Source organism: Symphalangus syndactylus, chromosome 14 (assembly GCF_028878055.3).
Source record: "Symphalangus syndactylus isolate Jambi chromosome 14, NHGRI_mSymSyn1-v2.1_pri, whole genome shotgun sequence".
NCBI classification, from domain to species: Eukaryota; Metazoa; Chordata; class Mammalia; order Primates; family Hylobatidae; genus Symphalangus; species Symphalangus syndactylus.
In genome coordinates this window covers 113,682,097-113,707,344 of record NC_072436.2, presented here as the reverse complement: position 1 = coordinate 113,707,344, position 25,248 = coordinate 113,682,097, and the positions used below count along the sequence as shown (strand labels likewise).

The 25,248-nt window shown below is 49.0% G+C and overlaps 1 protein-coding gene and 1 pseudogene across 2 annotated transcripts in view; one reads left to right on the top strand and one right to left on the bottom strand.

Annotated features, from left to right (window-relative positions):
- Positions 1-966: 966 nt before the first annotated feature.
- Positions 967-25,248, top strand: part of RBFOX1 (RNA binding fox-1 homolog 1) — a 2,507,416-nt gene continuing 2,483,134 nt past the window's right edge. For both annotated transcript variants that reach the window (XM_055240471.1, XM_055240470.1), the window contains exon 1: positions 967-1,351. In XM_055240471.1, the coding sequence (XP_055096446.1) occupies positions 1,133-1,351 (219 nt within the window). In that variant the 5' untranslated portion in view covers positions 967-1,132. The remainder of the gene's footprint in view (positions 1,352-25,248) is intronic.
- On the bottom strand, positions 21,599-22,001 carry LOC129461484 (small ribosomal subunit protein eS24-like; annotated as a pseudogene).

The window sequence follows — 25,248 nt, the reverse complement described above, 5'->3', positions numbered from 1 at the left end:
CCCGGGTTCAGCTCATCACACAGCCAAGGAAGGAGCTCCGCACTGACACTAAGGCTGCATCCTGGGCTCGTTCATCAGGACATGCCTCCAAAATATTTCTGCACGTCTCCTCCCTTTGTCCACCTGCATTGTCTCTGTGCCTGAGCCCCGGATGGGGGCCTGCAAAGGTCCCCTATCTCCTCTGTCCCTGCACGGCTGGGTCCCAGGCAATCTGTCTGCCCACCACGCTCCAGCCCCACAGTCCTCTTGCTGCTTCTTTCTCAGCCTCTGGGCTTTTGCACACGCTGTTCCCTCTGCCTGAACATGCTCCACTGGGCTGAGAACAACTCTCTGAGACCTCTCTCAGCTGTTGCTTCCTTTGGAACAGCTGCTGCTGCTGTCACTCTCTCAGCTCCAAGAGCTGCTGAGCCTCCTGTCTTTTTCAGTTCCCATGCACCCAGCACTTCTTCTTGGCCTCCTTTTGCCCAATTGACAGTGTCCATTCTCAGTGCCTTCTCACCTAGCGCTGAGCCCCACTAGGTGAAGGCAATGCCTGTCATGTTCACCACAATATCCCCTCCCCCATCACCACACCTGGTCCACAGTGATGCTCAAAAAATATCTGTTGGTAGGCAATGCGAAGATGCATTGATGTCATCCTGCAGGCGGAATTCTCCACGAGTTTTGAGCAGCCTCGGTTTTCCCACCACCTCCAAATCATGCAAGACACAGGGTAAGAGCAAAGACAAGGTGGCTGTGGCCGATGTCCCCCCTCTCGGGGCGTCCCTTTTCCTCTCTCATCCTTGGGCAGGGACACCATCGGGGTGCAACCTGGCTGGGGCGGGGAGAAGGTGCAGGGGCCTGGCCGGAGCGGGCCTGGCCACGGGCAGGGCACAGCGACAGCCTAGGCCGGGGCAGGTGAGCGCGGCGCAGGCCCAGGCCCAGGCCCGGCGTGTCCGCGGTGCGCGCGAGAGGCCAGCAGAGGGCGCCGGAGAGCCAGGAGCGGCCCGCGGAGGAGCCCGCGCCGGCCCCGAAGCCCAGCTCCGCGCCGCGCGGACCCACCGAGCCCGCGCTCAGACGCCCCAGCTCCGCCGAGAGGCCGCTCGCGCCGGGTCCTTCCTCTTCCCCAAGTGCAGGCAGAGCCCCCGGAGCCATGGCCAGCCCTTCCGGCAGCTCCGAAGCCACTGGCAAGCCCCGAGGCAGGGATGGCCGGCCCCGGAGGGAGGAGGACGACGTCCCTCCCGAGGAGAAGAGGCTGCGGCTGGGGCTGGAGGGGGTAAGCGCACAGCCCGAGGACTGCGAGGACGGGGAGGACGCGCCGCGGCCGGGCAGGGAGGAGACCGGCACCCAGACAGGTGGCGACGGCAGAGGAGTAAGTGACGCCGGCGCGGGGGTCCGGGGGTGCCGGGGACGCGGGGGTGCAGGGGGCGCGGGGTAGGGGCGGCGGGAGTCTCCGTGGCCGGCCCCGGTTTGAAGTTGGTAACTGGGCGGCAACTCCGGCGGGCGCGGAGTGACAGCTCGTGACGGCCTCCGAGACGCCAGCTGCCCCTTCCCGGCTATGTGGCTTCGACTTCCTGATTCTCCCACGACGTCCCTGGCCGGGAGACCCGCTGGCTTCTGCTGCTGGCCAAAAGGGGAGGGGGAGCCCCGCTTCCTGGGGGCCCCCAGCAGGGGAAGGGGCGGGGGTCGTGCTGGGCATCCTGTCGGGGGCATCTGTCTGGGACCCTGTCTGTGCCTCTCACCTGGCGAGGGGCTTGTGGTGGGGCTAGGGGGGAAGTCCCTGGCGCCAGGCTTGGCCAAGCCCTGCTCTGCTGGGCTGCGGGCTGGCGACGCTCACCCAGCTCCTCACCTGTACCGCATCTTCCTGTTTTTGTTCCCTTTCTGGTTGGGCAGCGAGAGTTGAGAGGAGGCAGATGACTTCCATCCCAGAAATCGCTCTCCTCCTTCCATCCCTACAGAGAGGGACAGAGAGGCAAAGTTCCTTGCATCCCCCGGGGCGCTGTCCCTGTGAGCTCCTGGTGTCCTGCACACGTGGGCCCCTGAGTCACCGGGCCTGTGTGTGTGGGTTGGGGCTCCGTGACCAGCCTGGCCTCCTGGGGTTCACTTTCTGCTTTCCTACCCCAACTCTTCCTGTGTGGCTTTGCTGGCCTTCCACTGGGGAGGCAGATGGGTTTGGAGGGCAAATGAGGGCCCGCTGGAGAGTTGTAGCCCTCAGTGAGGGCCGCCACCTTGATGGTTTTTGATGGATAATGGGGTTGACCTCTTTGTTCTTTCCAAATGTTTTTATGTTTGACCGTTTGCTCAGCTGAGCTTGTCTTAATAATTTGATTCGTGGTTAATGAGCCCCACACAGGAGAGAGAGCGGCCTTCATTCTGAACCCATTTAGGCAGCACGGGCAGCCCTCCTCGCCGTGGGCTGCATCAGAGCCCGCCCTGCCCAGTCTTGGGGTTGCTCCTGGATGCTGTCTGGGAGGTTTGCCCATGGTGACATCCTCATCTCCCCGTGCACGTTACTGCATTCAGAGCTTGGGTCACCTGGACACTGAACTCAGGTGAATTTTCTCTGAGATCCCAGGGGAAGGAGGACAGTTCTCTGGAAGGTTTTCCAGGGCCAATCATGGAAAGGGTGAGAAGGGAGAGGTCCTGGTCGGGGACACAATTACGGTGGCAGTGTAACGCCAGGAAACTTTATTGTATGAAGTCCCTCTCACTCCCTCTACCTCCCTCTTTTACGTGGACTCTGCCAAAGACCAGGATACCAGAATGCAGTGGAGTGACCATGTGTAGTGGGACCTTGGGAACGTGAATCTGGAGCCAGGTGGCTGGGGTTTGCATCCTGGTTCTGCCCCTCCTTAGCTGGCCGACATGGCACAAGCCACTTACCCTCTCTGAGCCTTACTGTCTTCAGTGGCAAATGGATCTGTCAACAGTCCCCATTGCCTGGGGCTGTTACTGCTGAGATTAAGGGAAGCTCGTCCATAGAAGCACTTAGCATTGTGCCTGGCACATAGTGTACGGTGGATAAATGGGATTTAGGACTGAAACTCATGCCTTGGTGTGCTTTTGCAGTGATGTTTTGTTCTGGGGTGCATCACAAGAGACAAGGTTCTTGGCCGGGCGTGGTGGCTCAAGCCAGTAATCCCAGCACTTTGAGAGGCCGAACGGGGGGATCGCTTGAGCCCAGGAGTTTGAGACCAGCCTGGGCAACGTGGTGAAGCCTCATATCGACCAAAAAAAAAAAAAAAAAAAAAAAAAAGCCAGGTATGGTGGTGTGTGCCTGTAGTCCCAAGTACCTGGGAGGCCGAGGTGGGAGGATTGCTAGAGCCGGGAAGGTCGGGTTGCAGTGAGCTGTCATCATGCCACTGCACTCCAGCCTGGGTGACAGAGTGAGACCCTGTCTCAAGGAAAAGAGAGAGAGAGAGAGAGACAGACAGACCGACGAGAGTCTTAAGCCAGAATCTCCAATAAAATGCTTTCTGGAGGCTGAAAGGATGATATATTGATAATGAAATATTTAAAAGGCAGAACCCCACTGAATTTTCTGGTCCACAGAGGGAAATGGGAGTCCCATGATCTGAAGGATGACGGAGGATCTGAACAGAAACCATCCTTGTTTCCTGAATCTGAATGTGGTACCTTCTGTTCACGGTGCCTGTATCTGCTCAGTCCGGCGGCCCCTCGAAAAGAGGGAATCTTGATTTTCAAACTTAAAATTTGGCCCAGAGCCCACTGCTGCCCACAATGCCCGCCAGACACATTCTTCTTCCTTTGTAGTTTCTATGGGAATACTCTCTTTGAAGAACCCATGAGCAGTGTCAGGCTGGTGTGAGGATCAGCAGTGATTTCTTTGAGGAGGAGAGCCCGTTTCTTTACTCACAGGCCATGTCTGAGTGGATCAAGAAGAACAGAGTGCCCTTTTATGAGATTTTGTCTGCATAGACCATTAGCTTGGTAAAAATGTCAAAACCATCCTCGTTCTTTAATAGATTATTTTGGACTTTTCTCTGCAAGAAGCAGCATGGGCATTCAGATGCTTTGAAGGATAAAATGTTCTTTCTCATCACGAGGCCTGGTGCTCTGCATGGCTGAGGTTTTAATATGACTGGGTGTCCCTTAGAGTGGCTCCCAGGCTGTGCTCTTGTGGTTGGGTGGCAAGGGGTTGCTTTATTCGGTGGTGGCTAGAGGATGTTTTAGCAGGTAAATCGGGACCCCAGGAGCCCCTGAGTGCCAAGTCCTGCTGCAGGGCATGTGTTTATGGTGGGGGGGCGGCGGGGTGGAGGGTGGAGGGTGGAGGGTGGGGGACATTGATTTCCTGCCAATGTCGGAAGTTTCACAGGCTTCTTGTGTATCCACAAACACCTACCCCATTGAGAAGGCCTAGAAAACCTGGCCCTCCCCAAGTCTTTCTTGACTGCCTGTGAATGATCCGAGGGTGTGTCTGGCCCACAGCTCTTCCTGGAGGGAGAGAAAAGTCTCTCCTAGGTATTTGGTTATCAACCTCAACTATTTGCTGAGCCTTCCCCAAGACCAGGCACCTCGGCAGAGATTTCTGGGTTGTCAGGCGGAACCGCGCATTCAAGGGTAATAACTCATTGGAGTTCCTGAAATCCCTGATGATGCACCAGGTAAAAGCATCCAGGGTTGAAACCAGATCAGGAAGGTTATTGTCAGCCTGGGGCTCCTGCAGAGGTGCATCCACGTTGCAGGTGTTTTCCCTTCTTGCTGAGGAGAAACCTGGGTTTCTCAGCTTTGGCACAGTCACAACATTTGGGGTCAGACCATTCGTGGTGGTCGTGGAGCCGTCCTGTGCATTATAGGATGGTTAGCAGCATCTCTGGTCTCCATCCTGTAGATGCCATTCTCCCCTCCCCGCTATGGCTACCCTAAATGTCTCCAGACAGTTTCAAATGCTGTGGGGCATGGGAGTGGTACGTGAGCAAAACCACCCCAGTTGAGAGCCATTGGTCTACACTTGTGGAAATGTTTGAGGGTGACAGTGTCGAGCTTGGGTCCCTGCTGTACCCTTTATGAGCAATGTGGTCTTGGAAATTTAATACTACTCCAGGGGCCTCAGTTTTCTCATCTATGAAATGGAGATAAATGAGATACACTTTCATAGGAAAGTTATATGGGATTACTGAGATAATAAGACAGTACATGGAAAATGCTGGGCATAGCATTTATTTATTTTTAATTTTTTTAAGATGGAGTCTTACTCTGTTGCCCAGGCTGGAGTGCAGTGGCGTGATCTCCACTCACTGCAAACTCCACCTCCTGGGCTCAAGTGATTCTCCTGCCTCAGCCTCCTGAGTAGCTCGGATTACAGGTGCCCGCGACCATACCCAGCTAATTTTTGTATTTTTAGTACAGATGGGGTTTCATCACGTTGGCCAGGCTGGTCTCAAACTCCTGAGCTAAGGTGATCCGCCTGCCTCAGCCTCCCAAGGTGCTGAGATCACAGGTGTGAGCCACCACGCTGGGGCTGGGCATAGCATCGTAACACAGACAAAGCACAAAATACTTGGGCAATATCTTTTTACATTTGGGTTGTCTAGCCTCCGTCCTCCATCCCCTCATGCACTGGCGTGGTGCAGAGCAGAATATCACCCACCTAGACTGCAGAGTGGATTTGGGTGGCATCTTGGCTTTCTGCACAAGACTTGCCTGTTTCCCCGCCACATCGCCCCGGTTCTCAGGGTCCAGGATTCCAGGAGGCAGGGACGTGGGCAGGCAGGGCAGGTGGCCCACCCAGTTCACTCCCACGCTGGGGACTTGCAGAGCCGGCTCCCTGAGACAGGCTGTTTGGACCAGCATCTGGGTTTTTGGATTTTCACTTCAGCACAGCTGGACTGCACAGGCTGAGCTCTCTCTGCCGAGATACAGATATTTCCCTGGCAACGATCTTTCAAGCTGACATGAAGACATGGCCACCTGCTGGAACGTGGTGTGTCTGCCCTGGTGCTCTTGTAATTTGTGAGGCAGGCTCCTTAGGAATGCAGTGCATAAGTGGGAAATGGTGGGAAGTTCTCGCATCCCCCCTGGCCGAAAGTGCCGCCTGCGCAGGTTGGTGGACGGTCCTTTGAGCAGGAAGAAGACATGAAGCACATTCCTGTTAGCTACGACAGAGAGGGGCAGGGTACACACTGGACATTTCAAGCCCCTCCAGAGAAGCAAGTCTTACTGTGCTGGGAGTACTTGTGGAGTGTGGCTGTGTTGCCCGGGGCTTTAATTATTTCAGGAACATCTAACCTCAGGGCCGGCAGGCTGGATCTTGATGTGTGTTTCTCACTTGGAAAGACTTTGGACCATAGGGAGATGTCTTCTCAATTCTTTTAATTTCATTAAGGGGGTCATTTTTCTTCTTGTGGCCTCAGGAATGTGACAGAACTCAAGGGACAGGATGAGTTGGAGGCTGGGACAGGGGTCCTGCCAGGGATGCTGGTGACTCACATGATGGTGTTGATGTGTGGAGTCTGGTGCCTGGTTTGGGGAATGTTTGTGGGATATGTTCCAAAGGACTGACGGACCTATCAGGTACTGGAGGTGAATAGTCGAGTCTGATCTCAGGGCTGACAGTGTCAGGCAAGGACAGGAAGTTGACGTTGGACTCATTGGCTGAGGTTGCCCGGGACCCCGGGGGCAATGTGTGCCAGGACAGATGGGTCTGGGGCTAGGAAGGCAGGTTTGGGCTGGAGACTCGGGCTTGGGACCCATCCCAGGTAGACAGTGGTTGAGGCTATGGAAATGACTGCGATTGCCTGGGATGAGAGTGGAGACAGACAGGATGGGAGTTTTGCTCTAAGCCTGGGGAACCCACCTCCCAGGTTCAAGGGATTCTCCTGCCTCAGCCTCCCAAGTACCTGGGAATGCAGATGCACGCCACCATGCCTGACTAACTTTTGTATTTTTAGTAGAGATGAGGTTTGGCCAGGCTGGTCTCAAACTCCTGACCTCAAGTGATCGGCCCACCTTAGCCTCCCAAAGTGCTGGGATTATAGGCATGAGCCACCATGCCTGACCATTTTTAAATATTAATTTTTATGAAATATTTTCAAAGACATTTTACTGTACATTGGAAAAGTCAATCATGATTTGAAAACTTTATCAAAATCCAATCAAATGTCAATTAACCATTTAATTGTGGATAGGTAAGGAGATTGTTTTGACCAAAACATATTAGAACAATTATCACTTATAGAAATAATCTATGTTTTAATGTTTTAGTTGGATTAAACAATCTTTTATATTCTGGCCGGGCGCAGTGGCTCACACCTGTAATACCAGCACTTTGGGAGGCCAAGGCCAGCGGATCACCAAAGGTCAGGAGTTCGAGACCAGCCTGGCCAATATGGTGAAACTGTCTCTACTAAAAATACAGAAATTAGCCAGGTGTGATGGCACACACCTGTAATCCCAGCTACTTGGGAGGCTGAGGCAGGAGAATCGTTTGAACCTGGGAGACAGAGGTTGCAATCAGCTGAGATCACACCACTGCTCTTCAGCCAGCCTGGGTGACAGAGCAAGACTGTGTTTCAAAATAAATAAATAAATAAAATTCTGAATTTTATTTTTAATAATTATTTTTGTAAAGACAGTCTTGTTTTTTGGAGTTGTTGAATTTATTGAATTGACAAAAAATATGTACAAGAGGGTATACAACATGATGTGATTGAAATATGTATATATTACAAAATGGCTAAATCAAGCTAAAAAACATGTCACCTCCCAGACTTTTTTTTTTGTGGTGAGAACAGTTAAAAAATCTATCTCTTAGTGATTTCCAAGTATACGATATGTTGTTATTAACTATAGGTACCATGTTGTCCCATGGATCCCCTGAACTTATTCTTCCTCTCTAAAAATGACGTGCTGTGTCCTTTGGCATCTGCCCACTTCCCCACCCTGGCAACCATCATTCTACTCCGCTTCTATGAATTCAACTTTTTTCTTTTCTTTTTCTTTCTTTTTTTTTTGAGACAATCTCATTCTATTGCCCAGGCTGTAGTGCAGGGGTGTGATCTTGGCTCACTGCAGCCTTGACCTCCCAAGCTCAATCAATCCTCCCACCTCAGCCTCCTGAGTATCTGGGAGTATAGGCATGCACCACCACGCTCCACTAATTTTTGTATTTTTTGTAGAGATGGGGCCTTGCTGTGTTATGCAGGCTGGCCTGGAACTCCTGGGCTCAAGCAATCTGCTGGCCTCAGCCTCCCAAAGTGCTGGGAGTACATGCATGCACCACCACGCTCCACTAATTTTTGTATTTTTTGTAGAGATGGGGCCTTGCTGTGTTATGCAGGCTGGCCTGGAACTCCTGGACTCAAGCAATCTGCTGGCCTCAGCCTCCCAAAGTGCTGGGATTACAGGCATGAGCCACCATGCCTGGCCGAGTTCAACTTTTTTAGATTCCACATATAAGTGAGATCATGTGGTATTTGTCGTTCTGTTCCTGGCTTATTTCACGTAACATAATATCCTCCAGGCTCATCCATGTTGTCTCAAATGGCAGGATTTCCTTCTTTTTGAAGGCTGAATAGTATTCCATTGTGTACATACACCATATTGTTGCTGGAAGTTTACTGGAGGCCAGTTGGGGGAGGAGGGGGAAAAGATTCCCTCTAAGTCTAGATGCTCCAGCACCCACCCAGGATGTGTGCAAGGAAGCGCAGGATGCTCCTGGTCTTGCAAACTGTGGTTTGTGGGGCTCCAAAGCCCCTATCCTTCCATGATGCTTTCTGTCCTGTTATCACATTTCCTTGGAGGAGAACCCAGCCTTGATGGAGAGCCCTGCTCTGGCTGTGTCCCTCCGCATGAGATGGCAAAGGATGGTGCTGCTGGGAGACCCTCACCTCTGCACGCTGGGGGCTGTTTGCCTTCTCCATTCCTTCTTCAAGTATCTGAGCAGCTCCTGTGTGCCAGGTGCTGGTCTACAAGGTGGATGGTCCTTGGAGATGACGCTGTAGCGAGGAGGCACACTATAGTCCACAGGCCAGAACCAGCCCCCTGCCTGTTCATACAAATAAAGTTTTATTGGAACACAGCAGCACCCATTTCAGTGCATATTGTCTGTGGCTGCTTTCCTGCTACAATGGAGAGTTGAATAGTTGGGACAGAGACTCTATGGCCTGCAAAGCTGAACTATTTACCAACTGGCCCTTGAGAGAAAGGAAAAAAATGGTGATTCTTGTACCCTGACAGTCTTAGGTTAAGAGGACTTTGTACCACCCTGACGTCCCAGGGGGCCATGAGTCCAGCCACCCTTGAAATGTACGCAAGTCTGGGCTGGGGTTGCAGCAGGTGAGTCCCAGTTTTGTAGGTCTTTGGTATCAGGGGCACAACCCAGGATTTTGAGCGGGGTTTCCTCACCACTGTGGCTGGGCACTGGGCTAGTGTGCTTTCTGATTTTTGTACGGGGAAAAGAAAGGAGGGAGGAAATGGCAACTTGTTGCCCTGTTCTAACATTTTCCTAAGATGGGTCTCCAGGCAAGGGCTTGGGATCTCACCTTGCACAGCTTACAAAACCCAGTGAGGCCAGCTGTCTTGGCGCTGCCACTCTGAGGGATGGAGCCTCCAAATTACTAGGAAGGGAGATAAAAGAATGGTTTCTGCGAGCACAAGAACTGGCATTATTGAAATTAACATTTCCCCCAAGTTTTATAATGTCTAGGCATGCATATTTAAGTGTCTGCCTCAAAAGCTCTTGCTAATAACCAGATGGTGCATTTAATTTCCTTTTTTTGTTCTCTGAGCAACATGCAGCTTCCTGCACAGCCCTCCTTGCAGGCAACTGCGCTGAGGTGACAGTCCTCCTGATGGCCAGCACAGATCCCCAGGGCCTCTGAGGGCCCTGTATTCCGGGGGCAGCCTTTCGCCTTCTATTTGGCTCCAGCTGGAAGGGGGCAGGTTACCCACAGCCTAGCACAGGGCTCCTGCCTTGGCTTCTCTAAGGAGTCTGGCTCCCTCTGACCCTCTAGACCTCACCAGCTGAGGATGAGAGCCCCAGGGCAGGGGCCAGGGCCGGTGGGTGTGGGGCGGGGGTGGTCTGAGAGTGCGGTTCTGAAAGGGGGCAAGGTGTGCCCAGGAAAAGCTGCTCGGGGGAGACTGCAAAGAGGTGGCAGAGGTAGGACAAGAGGGCTGAGCACGGTGGCTCACACCTGTAATCCCAGCACTTTGGGAGGCTGACGTGGGCGGATCACCTGAGGTCAGGAGTTTGAGACCAGCCTGGCCAACATGGTGAAAGCCTGTCTCTACTAAAAATACAATAATTAGCTGGGTGAGGTGTGGACATCTATAATCCCAGCTACTCGGGAAGCTGAGGCAGGAGAATTGCTTGAACCCGGGAGGTGGAGGTTGCAGTGAGCTGAGATTGTGCCACTGCACTCCAGCCTGGACAGCAGAGCAAGACTCCATCTCAAAAAGAAAAATAAAAAGTTAGGACAACAGGAGGAGGGAAGAGAAGGGAGCTGTGGGGCAGCAGCCAGGACCTTAAAGGCACAGAAGAGGAAGCTTGGATTTCCAATTCCAAAGGACATGAAGACAAAGTCACACACCTTTATTTAACCCGCTCCAGGTGAGGCTGGGCTTTGTGTATTTTCCTTGTTTCCCTTTTCCTTGTGTTCAGGCTGTTGTAGAAACAGGTACACAGGTGCTCTGTGTAGCACCCTGTTCTGGTGGCCTTCAGGAAGCATGCAGTGCCCTGGTTTCCTTGGCTTCATGTCCCCCTTCTGCCACCCCTGACTGTGCACCCCACCTTGTCCCTCAGACCATCCTCCTGGAGGGGCCTGGCCAGGGCTTGTGTCCTTGCTAGTCTCTGGGGAGGAAGACTCTGGCTTGTAAGCCTGTCGGCTTAAGTTGCAAGGTGTAGGTGCCTGGGAGGGGACGTGCACGGCCCTCTTGACTGATCCATTCATGTTTTTCTTTTTTGACTCTGTTCTATGTTGTCCTGATGGAGGGGTAAGCCCCTGCGTTCTGCCTTTCCTGCCTTGGACTCTTGCAGTTGGGCCAGATGAGACGGTCTGTGTGGTCTGAGTATAACTTCTTAGTTTTTGTTCTGCTTATTAAAAATACAAATTATTATTTGTTTATTTGTAAAGAATTCAAGCAGTGTAGGCCAGGTGCGGTGGCTCACACCTGTAATCCCAGCACTTTTGGAGGCCAAGGCGGGCGGGCCAGGAGTTCGAGACCAGCTTGGCCAACATAGTGAAACCCTGTCTCTACAAAAAGTACAAAAGTTAGCTGGGCTTGGTGGCGCGCACCTGTAATCCTAGTTATTTGGGAGGCTGAGGCAAGAGAATCACTTGAACCCAGAAGCAGCAGATTGCAGTGAGAAGGAGGTTGCAGTGAGGAGGAGGTTGCAGTGAGGAGGAGGTTGCAGTGAGGAGGAGGTTGCAGTGAGGAGGAGGTTGCAGTGAGGAGGAGGTTGCAGTGAGGAGGAGGTTGCAGTGAGGAGGAGGTTGCAGTGAGCTGAGATTGTGTCCCTGGACTCCAGCCTGGGTAACAGAGTGAGACCGTGTCTCAACAACAACAACAAAAAATTTATGTAGAAAACAAAAAACAAAACTTCCTTTTGATTTGCTTTTCTTGATCTTGCTTCTCAGGGGTAACACTGGGAAGGGTTGGGGTATACCTCTCCACACCTTTTTCTTTGATTTCTTTTTATTTTTTATTCGAAGTTCTGAGATACATGTGCAGAATGTGCAGGTTTGTTACATAGGTGTACATGTGCCATGTCGGTTTACTGCACCTATTAACCCATCATCTAGGTTTTAAGCCTCGCATGCATTAGGTATTTGTCCTAACGCTCTCCCTCCCCATACCCCCTCCCCGCGACAGGCCCCGGTGTGTGATGTTCCCCTCCTGTGTCCATGTGTTCTCATTGTTCAACTCCCACTTATGAGTGAGAACAAGCAGAGTTTTTTTTTTCTGTTCCTGTCCACACCTTTCTCCTCTGTGCACGCAAGCACATGTATTTGCACATAAGTGTTTATTGTAACCTTTTTTTAAAAAATAAAAATGGAGTCATGCTATATTTATTCTTTGGAAAGCCTGCTTTTCAGGCAGCGTGTCTTTGACATTGTCTCACGTTGGAACCTGGGTACCACCTTCTTCTCCCAGCAGTTATTCTGACGTGTGGATGCACCATGCTTCATTTAACCAACCCTGCACCGAGACGTCTTTGCATGGTTTCTGCCTTTTCCCAATCACAGACGGTGCTCTGATGAATTTCCTCGCACACGTCACTTGGTGCTCTGTGCCTGCATTTCTGTGAGATGCTCCTGGAGGTGGGCTGTCTAGGTCAGAGGGGAATCTGTGCTTAATTTACATCCTGTGCAAAATTCCATCCAGTCATCCGGCTCCCCAAGGGCTCACATGGTGCTGTCCTCTGTAGACGTCATGTTCTGCAGATGATGGCATGACCGCCGCTCTTTCTTTTACTCAGACTAATCTGCACCGTGGTGTCCTGGGGAGGGGGTCCGGTCCCTACCCGCTTGTCTGCCCCCACACCACAGTCCCCCCAGACCCTGCTAACAGGGACTCTGGCTTCTGAGCTTTGGCAGACTGCCTCACTCTGGAGAAGTTTGCTTTCTCAGACATTCCTGGCAATGTAACTGCAAATCTCGAGGCCTGCATTTGCCTTCTTCAGGCCTCATTTCTTCAAAAGTAAAGTGGGGATAATGTGATGCGAGTGTCTGCATGCTAGAGCTGCCATGAGGATTCAGTGAGATCACTGTTGAGAGCAAATTCACAGCGCCGGCCTTGTGTGCAGTCAGCACCTGTGGGGCAGTTCTGTTGCTGATACGTTGTTGACTGTCATTGCTAGACTGTGGCTTTACCGGGGCAATGTCTTTAGTGCCAAGCCCAGAGCCACCCCTAGTACCTGCTGTGTTTATAGAGTGATTGAGTGGCAGGGTCAGAGACTGGGGCAACGGCAGCAGAAACAGAGGAAAGAAGTGGGGCTTCTAATAGGTCCTGAACCAGTGGCCTTTGAGATGAAGCCCTCTTGCCAAGGTCTGGGGCTGTGCTGTGTGTTCTCGGCCCGAGACTGGAAGCTAGACCTGGCTGCAGCCCCGGCTGAGCTGGGGAAGTGCAGGTCAGCATCCTGCTTCATTAGGACACCTCCAAGCCCAGCTTAGACCTGGATGCCAGGTGACCCCGTTTACTCTGAGCCCAGACAGAGGACAGGGAAGTGTGCAAGGGTGGGGACCCTCATCACAGCCCTTCACTCTCTAAGGCATATGAGTTTGTGCATGTCTGTGAGCACGGCCTTGGCTTCTCTGTGAGTTTCAAGCTTGAGCTTGTGTTTATGCAGGGTTAGGCTTGCTGGGACGTCCAATTAAACCTCAATTTCTCATTAACCATTTTTTGTTTTTTTTGGTGCAAATATATGCCATGCAATATTTGGGACCAACTTACCCTAAAAAATGATTTGTTGTTTTTCTGAAATTCAAGTTAAACTGGCATCCTGTCTTTTCACTTGCTACATATGAGAGTTCTGTGTGGGGGTTATCAGTGTGCATTTGTGAGTTCCCATGTGAAGGACTCTCTCCAAGTGTCTGTAGGTGCCAGGATGGAGATGGACAGAGAAGGTCCTCTTGGGCTGCTTTAGTGGCACCTAGAAGCTGTGGGCTTGGACACTTCAGCCCCAGAGGCCTCGGCAGCACTGTCGAGCACCTGCCTGCTCCTGTCTTCTCCACGGGGGCTGACTTCCCTGCCATCTCTCTCCAAATACGGTGGCAAGAGCTATCCCATCCGCCCCCATCTGGAGCTCGGCTGCCCAGCCAGACAAGATGGCAAACAGTGTGCAGATGGCTGCAAAGCTTTCCCCAGCTCCTTCTGCAAGGGGCCTGCAGATGAAACGGAAGCCCTCATCCTCACCGCCTCCCCCTTCCAGAAAACCCAGGCAACAGCCACGTCTGAATGCTGCTTTAGAAGCTTCTCCCTCCTGGTGATTAAACCACCCCAAACAAATAAAGCACTGCATTTCCACGATAGGCTAGTTCACATGCACGCAGCCAGTTGTCTTGGATCTGCCCGTGTGCCTGATTCATCAGGGCGAGGGGTTCTCCTCTGAGGTGCTTGCAAAGAGCTGCTTAATTTTCATCCGAAAGACTCTCTTTAGAAACCAGGCCCAGCTTTGGAAGAAAGCCCTTTCTCCCCCTTTAGCAAATTCTGTGTCATTCTTTTTTTTTTCCTTTCTTTTTTGAGATGGAGTTTCCCTTTTGTTGCCCAGGCCGGAGTGCAATGGTGCAATCTCGGTTCACTGCAGTCTCCGCCTCCCAGGTTCAAGTGATTCTCCTGCCTCAGCCTCCTGAGTAGCTAGGACTACAGGCACCCACCACCACACCCGGCTAATTTTTTTGTATTTTTAGTAGAGAGGGAGTTTCACCCTGTTGGCCAGGCTGGTCTGGAACACGTGACCTCAGGTGATCCACCTTGGCCTCCCAAAGTGCTGGGATTACAGGCGTGAGCCACCATGCCTGGCTGGAGTTCTGTGTCATTCTGGATACTTATCATGACTTGAAGCATCCAGGACTCTGTCCTGGGTATCCTGAGCCTGAGGGTATATGTGTGTCCAGCTGGCTTGGAGGTTGTCTACAGGTAGGTTGAACTTGGCCTCTGAGTCCGTGGCAGCCTCACGTGGGAAATACCAGCAAGGAGCCTCATCCTGTGCTTTTAGGAGATAGTTTCTGTTTAGTTACTGCTGAATCTGTTACACACAGGGTCTCAATTTCTTGCAAGTCCTGTATGAGGTGAGTGCTTTGATTATCCACATGTTCACTTGCTCTCTCTGGCCTCTTTCAGGCTCTTGCACTTCCTTTGCTCTTTTCCTGCCACAGGGCCTTTGCACATCCTGCTCTTTCTGCCTGGAAAGATTTTCCCTCTTCCTGCCTGTTCACCTGGTCATGGTCTCGTCTGACAGTGGAGTCACCACATCCTCAGGGACGCCTGGCCACACTGACTCAGTCACAGCAACCCCCTGTTATCTGCTTTCATGACACCAGGTTCCTCTCTGTGGTAGACACTGGCTCAGCTACGGCTTCCTATTTCTGTGCATGTCATCCTTCCCCTTCAAGACTGTGGTCACCATGAGGGCCAGGGCCATGCCTGTTCCTGATTCTCATTTGTGTCTCTGATGTTTAGTATATGCTCACCTAGAATTTGATAAATGAGTGACGGCATACCCATTTTACAGATGAGAAAGTTGAGGCTCGGGAACATTATGTAACTTGCTCGGTATTAGATAGTGATGGTTTGAAGCCACCTGGCTGGTCGCTGGGTGCACACTGTTAACCACTTCACTGTGGTTCTTCTCTCACGGTAGTTCTCCAACAGCAGGAGTGAGAGACAACTTTAGGACAGGTGTAACCAGAATCCCAGGGGTTATCCTAGAAGATGGTGTCAGGAACATACTTGCCTATGTCTTACTGTATTGCATAAAATACCCAGTTTTTCTGACTCGCTTTTAGTAAAGACCTTAGTTGTCAGTAGGAAAGGGTGGATGTTTATACTTTTTTAAAAAGGAGTCTGTATCATATTTATCTTGTGGTCTGCCATGCCTCCCTGATCTTCGTCAGCTTCAGTTATGCAAAATTAACACTTCTTCTCTTGACTGCCTCTCTCTTACCTGTTCAGTTTCTTTTCTGTGTCAGAGATTGCTTAGAAGTATTCCCCATTACTACAGCCTGCTTCCCACCTGCATCCCCCACCCATCTTGTTCTGGATTTTGTCAACAACAGTTCCAGCGTTTAGTGAGGGCTGGGTTGAAGGAAAGTGTTGGAAAGGCTGTGTGATGAAAGGTGAAGATACCTAATGGGCAGGCAGTCATCAGGGTTAATTCAAAGGCTGGAAGAAGGGCTGACCTGGAGGACTGGAAATGTCTTTGAGCTGAAGGTCGTGTGCAGGTGGAGCGAAGAGGGTGAGCCTTTTGGGGTGAACTGCAAGTATTTGATAAGATCCCTGTCCCCATGGTTGGGGGAGTCTTGATAAGCATCCTCAATGTGATGGAGGGATTAAGGAACCCCTGGCTGTACCTGCCCAGCATGGGAGTAACATGACACAGCCAAGTTATTGATTATTGGTTGCCCAGCTGTCATCAGCTCAACATCTTCTGTTAGTTGTGGCTGCAATTTGCATTAGTTATCAATGCCAGTTTTGACTTTCCTAGTCAATAAAGTGTTCTGAGAGTGGTGACTAAGGCTGAGCACTACCCAGAATCATGAGTATTACAGAGGCAAGCCCCCTTGCCCACCTACCTGCAGGTGATGAGACACCCTAGGGAAATCACTCAATTCTTTGGAGGACCCCGAATAAATGCCAAAGTCCATCTGTTCATCTGTCCGTCCGTCCACCCTTCCATCCATCCATCCAGACATGCATACATCCATCCACCCACCTACCCGTCTATCCACCCACCCACCCATCTATCCATCCAACCCACTCTCTTATGCACCCAGCTATCATCCACCTGGCCACCTACCAACCCAACTATCCATCCACTTACCCATGCATCTATCCACCCATTCAGTCAGCTACCCATCTATCCACCCACTCATCCATCCATTTATTTATCCCTCCACCCATTCACCCACTTATCCATTTCTCCACCCACTCAGCCATCCCTTCACCGACTCAACCATCCATTCATTCATCCACCTGCCCGCCCACTCATCTATCCATCCACCCATCTATCTATCCATCCACCTACATATCCGTCCGTCTGCTTGTACTTCTGTTCATTTATTCCACAAAGACTCGTTAACCACCTGCTATATTCTGGGGAGGTACCTGCTCTAGTAATTGAGAACACGGTCTCTGGAATATGATTCCCTGGGCTCAAACTGAGCTCCCTCCTAGCTAGCTGCTTGGGTAAGTTACAGAAACTGTGCTTTGATTTTCTTATCTGAAAATTGGCTATTAATAGCTTCTACTCTTGCAGATATAGTGAGGATTAAATAAGATGTCACATTAAAAGTGCATCATCGACACTCAATAGAGATTAGGTTTTACCATTCATTATTATTCTTGGCAGATGCTGCAGATAACGTGGAGAGCATACGAAAGACACATGTTTGAACCGATAGTGACATACAAGTGCTAAGTTCTACAGTAGGGGAAGGGCAGAGAGCCATGGAGAGGGCCTGGCCCAATCCTGGAGCCTCAGAAAAAAGTTCCCCATCGAATTGCTGTTTTAGCTGAGACTTGTGGGATGGGTAGTAGTTGGAGATCCCAGACAGGATGTGACCGAGTTAGCCAGGGAAAAATTGGGTCCTGGCACCCATGGCAGAGTTGAGTGATCCAGTCCTTCTGTCTCTGGCTGGAAGTCCACCAGATCTGGGAATGTCAAGTTGGGGGAGGGGGCTGTCAATGACCATGACCTTCACCTGTCCTCACATGTCCTCTGTGTGTCTGCAAAGCCTCTGCCTCCGTCTCCTCTTCTGGAAAGTGGGATTGGAAACCACACCTGCTTCTCTCCCAGGACTGCTAGGAAGACAAGATTAGATGGCAGGTGAGAGCTCTTTGAAAATGAAAACATTCTACTATTTGAATGCAAAGTGTTCTTCTTTGCCTGTGATGTTTCCTAATCTGTGAAATCATACTGGATCTCGAAGCTGTCTATTAAAAAAATAGCAAAGTGGCTGGGCATGGTGGCTCATGCCTATAGTAGTCCTAGCACTTTGAGAGGCTGAGGGGGTTGGATCACTTGAGGCCAGGAGTTCGATACCAGCCTGGCCAATATGTGAAACCCCATCTCTATTAAAAATACAAAAATTAGCCGGGTGTGGTGGCGTCTGCCTGTAGTCCCAGCTACTTGGGAGGCTGAGGCACAAGAATCATTTGAGCTCAGGAGGCAGAGGTTGCAGTGAGCCGAGATTGCACCACTGCACTCCAGCCTGGGCAACAGAGTGAGGCTCTGTCTTGAAAAAGAAAAAAAAAAAAAAAAAAAGCAAAGTTAACACTTCCTGCATCTCTCCCCTGGGGGAGGCAATTTGTCAAAGATTGTTGTTGGATTTTACACACAGAGAAATCTAAGGAAGGTGTGGAAACCAGACCAGGACCCCAGACTCTGGTCTCCCTGTTTACAGGGTCTTAAATGGGGGAACAACTTTGTGTTCTTTCTACAAGATTGCTTTGTAAAAAAAAAAAAAAAGAAACAAACAAAAAACTCAGAAACAATAGCCCTGACCTAAATATTCACAAGGGACCTTAGGCAATATCTGCAAACAAAGGTGAGTGATGAGTGGAATCTGTCATCTTTGCAACTAAGACAGCTCCAGAGTTAAAGCAAGTGGAAACATCTCTAGAGACAGAGGTTTGGGCAGGTTTTGCCAGTTACAAACTATGAGAACCTGGGCAGGTTCACCTCTCTGAGCTTCCGTGACCTTGTAAAATAGGACGCATTGCGCTAAACGTGCAGGAGGAATCCCAGCATCTTCCTGTGCACAAGGCTGGTTTCTTCCCGTCCTTTTCCTTGTTCTGCCTCTCTCCTCCTCTCGAAGAGATGAATACATTTGGACCCAGTAGGGGCCTATGTTTGCAAAAGCTCGCAGGTGATTCTCATGCAGCCAGCCTGGCTCTGGCACTGAGTTCTTGGACACTTCTGGAGGCACATTTACTCTTGAGGAAGGTCACTGTGTGTTAAAGGCATGATTCATCTTCCATTCCTTTCTTCCATGAAGCAAGGTGCATGGATCGACTGAGCTGGCAGAGTGCACAGTGTGAGCCTCCCCCACGCTTCCCTCCCTCCCCATTCCTTGTGTGCTGTACTTTGACTCGACTTCCTCTACTCTGTACCAAGCCGGGAGATGGTAAGATCTCAAAAAAATCGTTTTTTTTTTTTTTTTTTTTGGAAATGAGATCAAGAGGGTTTTTGTTTGCTTGTTTGAGACAGGGTCTAACTCTGTCACCCAGGCTAGAGTGCAGTGGTGTGACCTTGGCTCACTGCAGCCTTGACCTTCTGCCTCAGGTGATCTTCCCACCTCAGCCTCCTGAGTAGCTGGGACTGCAGGTGCACACCACCATGCCCGCCTAATTTTTCTATTTTTTGTAGAGTTGAGAATTCACCATGTTGCCTAGGCTCATCTCAGACTCCTGGGCTCAAGCAGTCCTCCATCCACCTCGGCCTCCCTCAGTGCTGAGATTACAGGCATGAGCTGCTGTGCCTGGACAAGGTTTTTTTTTTTTTTTATTATTTTGAAAAATTTTCAATAAACATAAAAGTAGAGAGACTAGTTTAATGAGCTATCATATACCCATCACATAGGTTTAAAAGCTATTAACATTTGCAATATTTACTCCATTTGTTTTTGTGAAGTATTTAAAAAATAGTTTACAGTAGTTATGTAATGGCATCATGATATTCACCCTACGTAATTTACTTTCCCTCTAAAAACATGAGGGCATTTTTTATATGATCATTGTCATACCTAATCAAATTACCAGTAATTCCTTAATATCCTCTAAGATCAAGTTTACATTCAGATGTCCTAAAAATGTCAATTGTGATTATTTTTTTCTTTGAGCAAAGATAATAAGATCTCAAGATTTAATGACAGAGATTCCATGTTAGCCCTGATGTCTAAGCTCTGTGGTCCATTGTGGCTTTACTTGAAAGTCTCAGGCTAGGCGTGGTGGCTCACACCTGTAATCCCAGCACTTTGGGAGGCCAAGGTAGGCGGATCACGAGGTCAGGAGTTCAAGACCATCCTGACCAACATGGTGAAACCTTGTCTCTATTAAAAATACAGAAATTAGCCGGGCATGGTGGCGGGCGCCTATAGTCCCAGCTACTTGGGAGGCTGAGGCAGGAGAATTGCTTGAACCCGGGAGGCGGAAGTTGCAGTGAGCTGAGATTGCACCACTGCACGCCAGCCTGGGTGGCAAGAATGAGACTCTGAAAAAAAAAAAAAGTCTCTCACTGTGGTCTCATAATAAAAGGACACTCCATTTCCCATCTGGCCCCTGCTCCTTAATGTTAGCCCCCTCCTATGGGGAGGAGGGGGTGACCTTCAGCGCAGGTTCAAGCATTCCCAGGGCTGGCTCTGATCCCGATAAAGCCCGTTGTCATGAGTGAATCCTTGCAGGTTTTTCTCAGTATTGGACATAGTGCACGTGGAGTGTACTTATGATGTCTGGGACAGTAGTGAATATTTACAGGTTTCTTTTAGTGCCTTTTTTTTTAGTGTTTTCCATAGTTCCATGTTTCTGCAACCCTTAGGAACATCAGAATTATGTGTGTGTGGGTGCTTATTAAATAAACCAGTTCCTGGAGCTCACTCCCAGAGAGTTTGATGATTGGGGGCTCAGCTAGGACCTATGTTTGCAAAAGCTCCCAGCTGATCTCCTGCAGCCAGCCTGACTCTGGCTCTGGCTCTGGCTCTGGGAGCTGGGTTGGGAACTAGTCTTTGGTGCTATTCTGCTGAAACTTCAAGTTGGGCTCTTTGACTCCGTCTTGTATTGTCATCACTTGTGTTCAGGTCTTTTCTTCCCCTGGATTGTAAACTCCTTGATGTCTAGGTCATTTCAGCTTGTGAACTGAGCTTTCAGTGGGTGCTCAGTGGAATAGGTGCTGAATGGAGTCAGGCTCTAGGGCGGCCAGCATGTGTTGGTAAGTGAGAGACAAAAATATTTTTAAAAAGAATCTTTTTGCCCTTCAGTTGTGTTTGCCATGAGTTAATGTGACTTACTCTAGTGGAAGCCAGTGCAGCTTAAGTGGAGGTCTTGCCCTGAAATGGAGCGAGGTTATGGATCAGCAGAGCTGCCAAAAGCGTTTTGGGGGAAATGTTTCTGTGTCACCCTCAGTTGATTGAACTCAAGTTTTCACTCTCATTTAACACCACGTGGGGGCCATTCTGACTTCGGCAGAGTGGGTATGATCAGATCTTCTGTAAAAGTGTAAGTGAGGAGGCTGGGCACGGTGCTTCACACCTGTAATCTTAGCACTTGGGAGGCTGAGGTGGGCGGATCACTTGAGGCTGAGAGTTTGAGACCAGCCTGGATGACATGATGAAACCTCATCTCTACTAAAAATACAAAAATTTAGCCGGGCACGATGGTGCATGCCTATAATCTCAGCTACAGGGGAAGCTGAGGCAGGAGAATTGCTTAAGCCTGGGAGGCGGAGGTTTCATGAGCTGAGATCATACCACGGCACTCCAATATGGGTGACGATTGTTTAACCACCACCAAAATGGGTTCTGAGTCCAAATATTAATATGAAGGACATTAGTGACATTGTCTTAAAAAAATTAATGAATACAGAAAAGCACAAAAAGGGAGAGAAATCACCCCAAATCTCACGACCCCAAGAAATAAACCTCCTTAATATTAAGTGAACAGCATTCCTTGCTATGCACAAAGTTGGCTGGAGACATGAACAGACACCTCTGATCACACAAAATGAGATTTTAAAAACAAGCAGTAGCAAATTGAATGCTATGTAGATTTATCTGAAGAAAAAGAAATGGAAGTGAAACTGAAGGAACTTGTCAACTCAGATAAATGTAGGTTTTTTCTTACCAAAAATCAGTTTCTAGAACATCTAAGAAATCAAAGGTGATGAAAAATATTAAGATGTTTTATATATATATGTAAAATTCTTTACAGTTGATTGAGCATCTCATGAAAAATTTGTACAGTCACTGCAAATAAAGTCATTGCAAAATCTTTACTCTTTTTGCTTTTTGCCAGCACCGACATTGGCCTTTGCAGTCTCTTGACTTCATTCTGCCCTTGCATTCCTTTTGCTGTTTTCTCGAGGACTTCTTCTTCTCATGCCAGCCATATCTTGCAAGTCTATGTTTGAGTTCATTTTTCTTTGCATAATTCAGAGAACCAGATAGCATGCCAAAGCCCATTGTTTAAACACCACCAAAATGGGTTCTGAGTCCAAATATTAATATCCAGTGTGGTCTTGTACATTTTGTTGCCTTCCCAGGGTGAAGGACTTTGGTGACCATTTGTTTCCTCTGGAGCAGTCGATTGGTCATGATCTTCCTGGTCCATATAGTTACTGTGTCATTCATCATGGTGGTTGATCCTCAGGTAGTTAGGGAGGAAAATAAACAAGAAGTTATATATTTAAAACCACGTTTCAATTTTTGACCTGATTAATTGACTTAATAAAGGGCATTAGCACTTCTACTTCCTACAATCCCTCCCTTTACCCCTGAAAACTAGTTATTTCTAGGTTGTTTTATGTTGTTAAGGTTGACCACCTTTTCTTTCTGTTCTGCAATCATAGTCCTATTTTTAAATGGATTTACCTCTCATCACTAGCCTTTTGTCATGGTCATTCAATTCACAAGTTGCTTATTTTTTAATTTTTTGGCTGACTAAATTTTATTATGAAGACTTTTTTTAAAGAGCTCAGAAATACTGTATTCTCTAAGTTGTTGAACATGTGATAGTGTCTTTTGCCTATTTTGATTGGGCAATAATGTAGCTGGCTATAAAACTCTTGGATTATACTCTATTTCCCTTAGAAATTATAGGCACCGATCCACTGACTTATTTCATTGTGCTTTTTTTTTTTTTTTTTTTTTTTCCTGAGATGGAGTCTCCCTCTGTCTCCCAGGCTTGAGTGCAGCAGGTGATCTCGGCTCACTGCAAGCTCTGCCTCCTGGGTTCATGCCATTCTCCTGCCTCAGCCTCCTTAGTAGCTGGGACTACAGGTGCCCGCCACCGTGCCTGGCTAACTTTTTTGTATTTTTAGTATAGACGGGGTTTCGCCTTGTTAGCCAGGGTGGTCTTGATCTCCTGACCTGGTGATCTGCCCGCCTTGGCCTCCCAAAGTGCTGGGATTACAGGTGTGAGCCACCGTATGAGCCCAGCCTCATTGTGCTTTCTACTAACCCCCTTTCCCTGGCCTCTTCCAACTTGTCTTCTTCTCTCCCAGTAGTTTCTTCATGAAGAGGCCATGTGCTATATTCCATGAGATATTTCACACTCAAGACTTCTTTTATACTCTTTTGATAATTTGTCTGGGAATCACTGTGTTGACTTATAAGGGAGTTTGTAATAAATACAGTAAAAGAGAAACACGCAAGTTATTTTGAGACAACAGAGAAGGGAGAAACCAATTCTATTAATATTTGGGGTTAGCAGGGAAGGCTTAGTTAAGAGGTAACATTTGAACTAAGCCTTGAAATCAGGGAAGGATTTGGCCATGCAGCAATGGCGAGAGAGTAGAAGCGAGACATGATGGTTAATGTTATGTATCAATTTGATTGGGTTGTGGGGTGCCCAGATATTTGGCTATACATTATTCTGGGTGTGTCTCTGAGGTATTCTGGATGAGGATAACGTTTAATTGGTAGACTGAATAAAGCAGATTGTCCTCCCCAGTGTGAGTGAGCCTCATCCAATCCACTGAAGGCCTGAACAAAACAAAAAGGTAGAGTCAGAGAGAATTTGCTCTCTTTACCTGATTAGATTTTAGCTGGGACATCAATCTTCTCCTGACTTTAGATGTGGACTCGAGTTGGAACTATATCATTGGCTGTCCTGGGTCTCCAGCTTCTTGGTTGCAGACTCCAGGACTCCTTAGCCTCCATAACCATGTGAGCCATCCCTTACAACAAATCAGTCTGTCTCTCTCTATGTGTATAGCTCTACCTCTATCTCTCTGCTCTTTGGAGAACCTGGAGTAATACACAAGGTTATATTAGAGAAGAGGGTGACCCAAGGAAAAGCATGGAGGCAGAAAAGTGCAAAGAGGGTTTGGGAAGACTGGGGTCCTGATGGGGAGTTTGGATTTCACTGTGTGTAGCATGGAGAATCCTTGAAAATATTCAAGAGGTGAAAATTGTATTTGTGGAAGAACACCAGGAGTATGTGAAAAGAAAAACACTCACTCCATTTTAACTCCACTGAAGGGGGCATCAAAGGGATGCACTGGGGACATGGATTGGAGGGTAGTTGAGGCCATATTTGGAGGATCTTTACTTCTAGGCTGAGTCTGAAGTTCTCTTTCTGGGGAGTGGGAGATTACAAATCTTTGAGCTCCACTTAAGTGATGGTTTTGCTAACAATGGCAGGGTGACGGTGGTGGTGGTGGTGGTGGTCGGAGACTGGTAGCATGGATTCTAATTGGGCTTCTCTTATTCTAGCTGAGAAAGGTGGGGAATGGACTTCCAGTAGAATAATACAGATCTGGCAATCAACTGCATGGAGGAGGTAGTTATAGGTGATGAGATGGCTCAGGGACAAAGTTTGGTAGAAGGAGAAAAGATACTAGGCTGGTACAAAAATAATTGCTATTTTTGCCATTACTTTTAATGGCAAAATCCACAATTACTTTTGCACCAACCTAATAGGATGGAAACTTCAGAGCCGTCTGCGACAGAGGGTTTGATGAAGATCAACAAAGTTTGGGAACACAGGAAAGGAGCAGGGAGGGTAATGACTTGAGGGCATAGCAGGGATAATCAAGGTTTTTCTTGTTAGCAGGTGGAGACTTTAGCATGATTATATGTTAAACACCTGGCACATACATGGTGCAAAATATGAGTGAAATGATAAGTGAAGGTGGTGAGTCAAGGGAGTTCCAAGGGAACGGGTGATAAAGGGACGTCTCAAATGAGGTGCAAGTGGAGAAGGTACCTTGGGAAAGGAGAAGGATGCTCCTCCTTATAAGATGGGAAAGGCAGCCAAGAGGGTCAAGATACAGTGATCTAGGGGTGAGATGGAAGTGAGTTGAGAGAACTCAACTCTGAGTGGGCTCTGAAACCCCTAGGGATGGGTTTGGGGGGCTTTGAGATATGGAAGAGGTTTAAAGTCTATTGTTACAGCAAATACGGTTTGGAATTTATTTGTGATGCTTAAAAATATTGCTGAACAGAAGTGAAGTCTACCCTAGAGTTGGATGGTGAGATTATTTAGTGGAACTACCAGATCCATGTTGTGATTCTTTCCAGTGTCATTCAGCAGCCCTTGTGCAGTTGCAAGGCAAGTCATCAATGGGGTGTGGGAATTTTCCAGGTGGGTGTGGTTGAAGGCAGGGAGGAACGAGTTTAGGAGCACATTACAAGAAGAAGGTGACTGTAAGGTCCAGGCTGAGCAGGAAGGTAAAGCAAGAAGGAAACATGAGGTTGTGAAGAGAAGTTTAGAGGGATGAGGAGGCAGGAGAGGTGAACAGTTGCAGGATGTAGCTAGAGTGGCGATGTTAGATCTTGGGGCCAGAGAGCTTTACAGTGATTATGAAGATCAAGGGACATTAGAATCAAGCTATAAAGAGCCACCGTTTGATGTTGGGATGTGAGGATGCTGCAG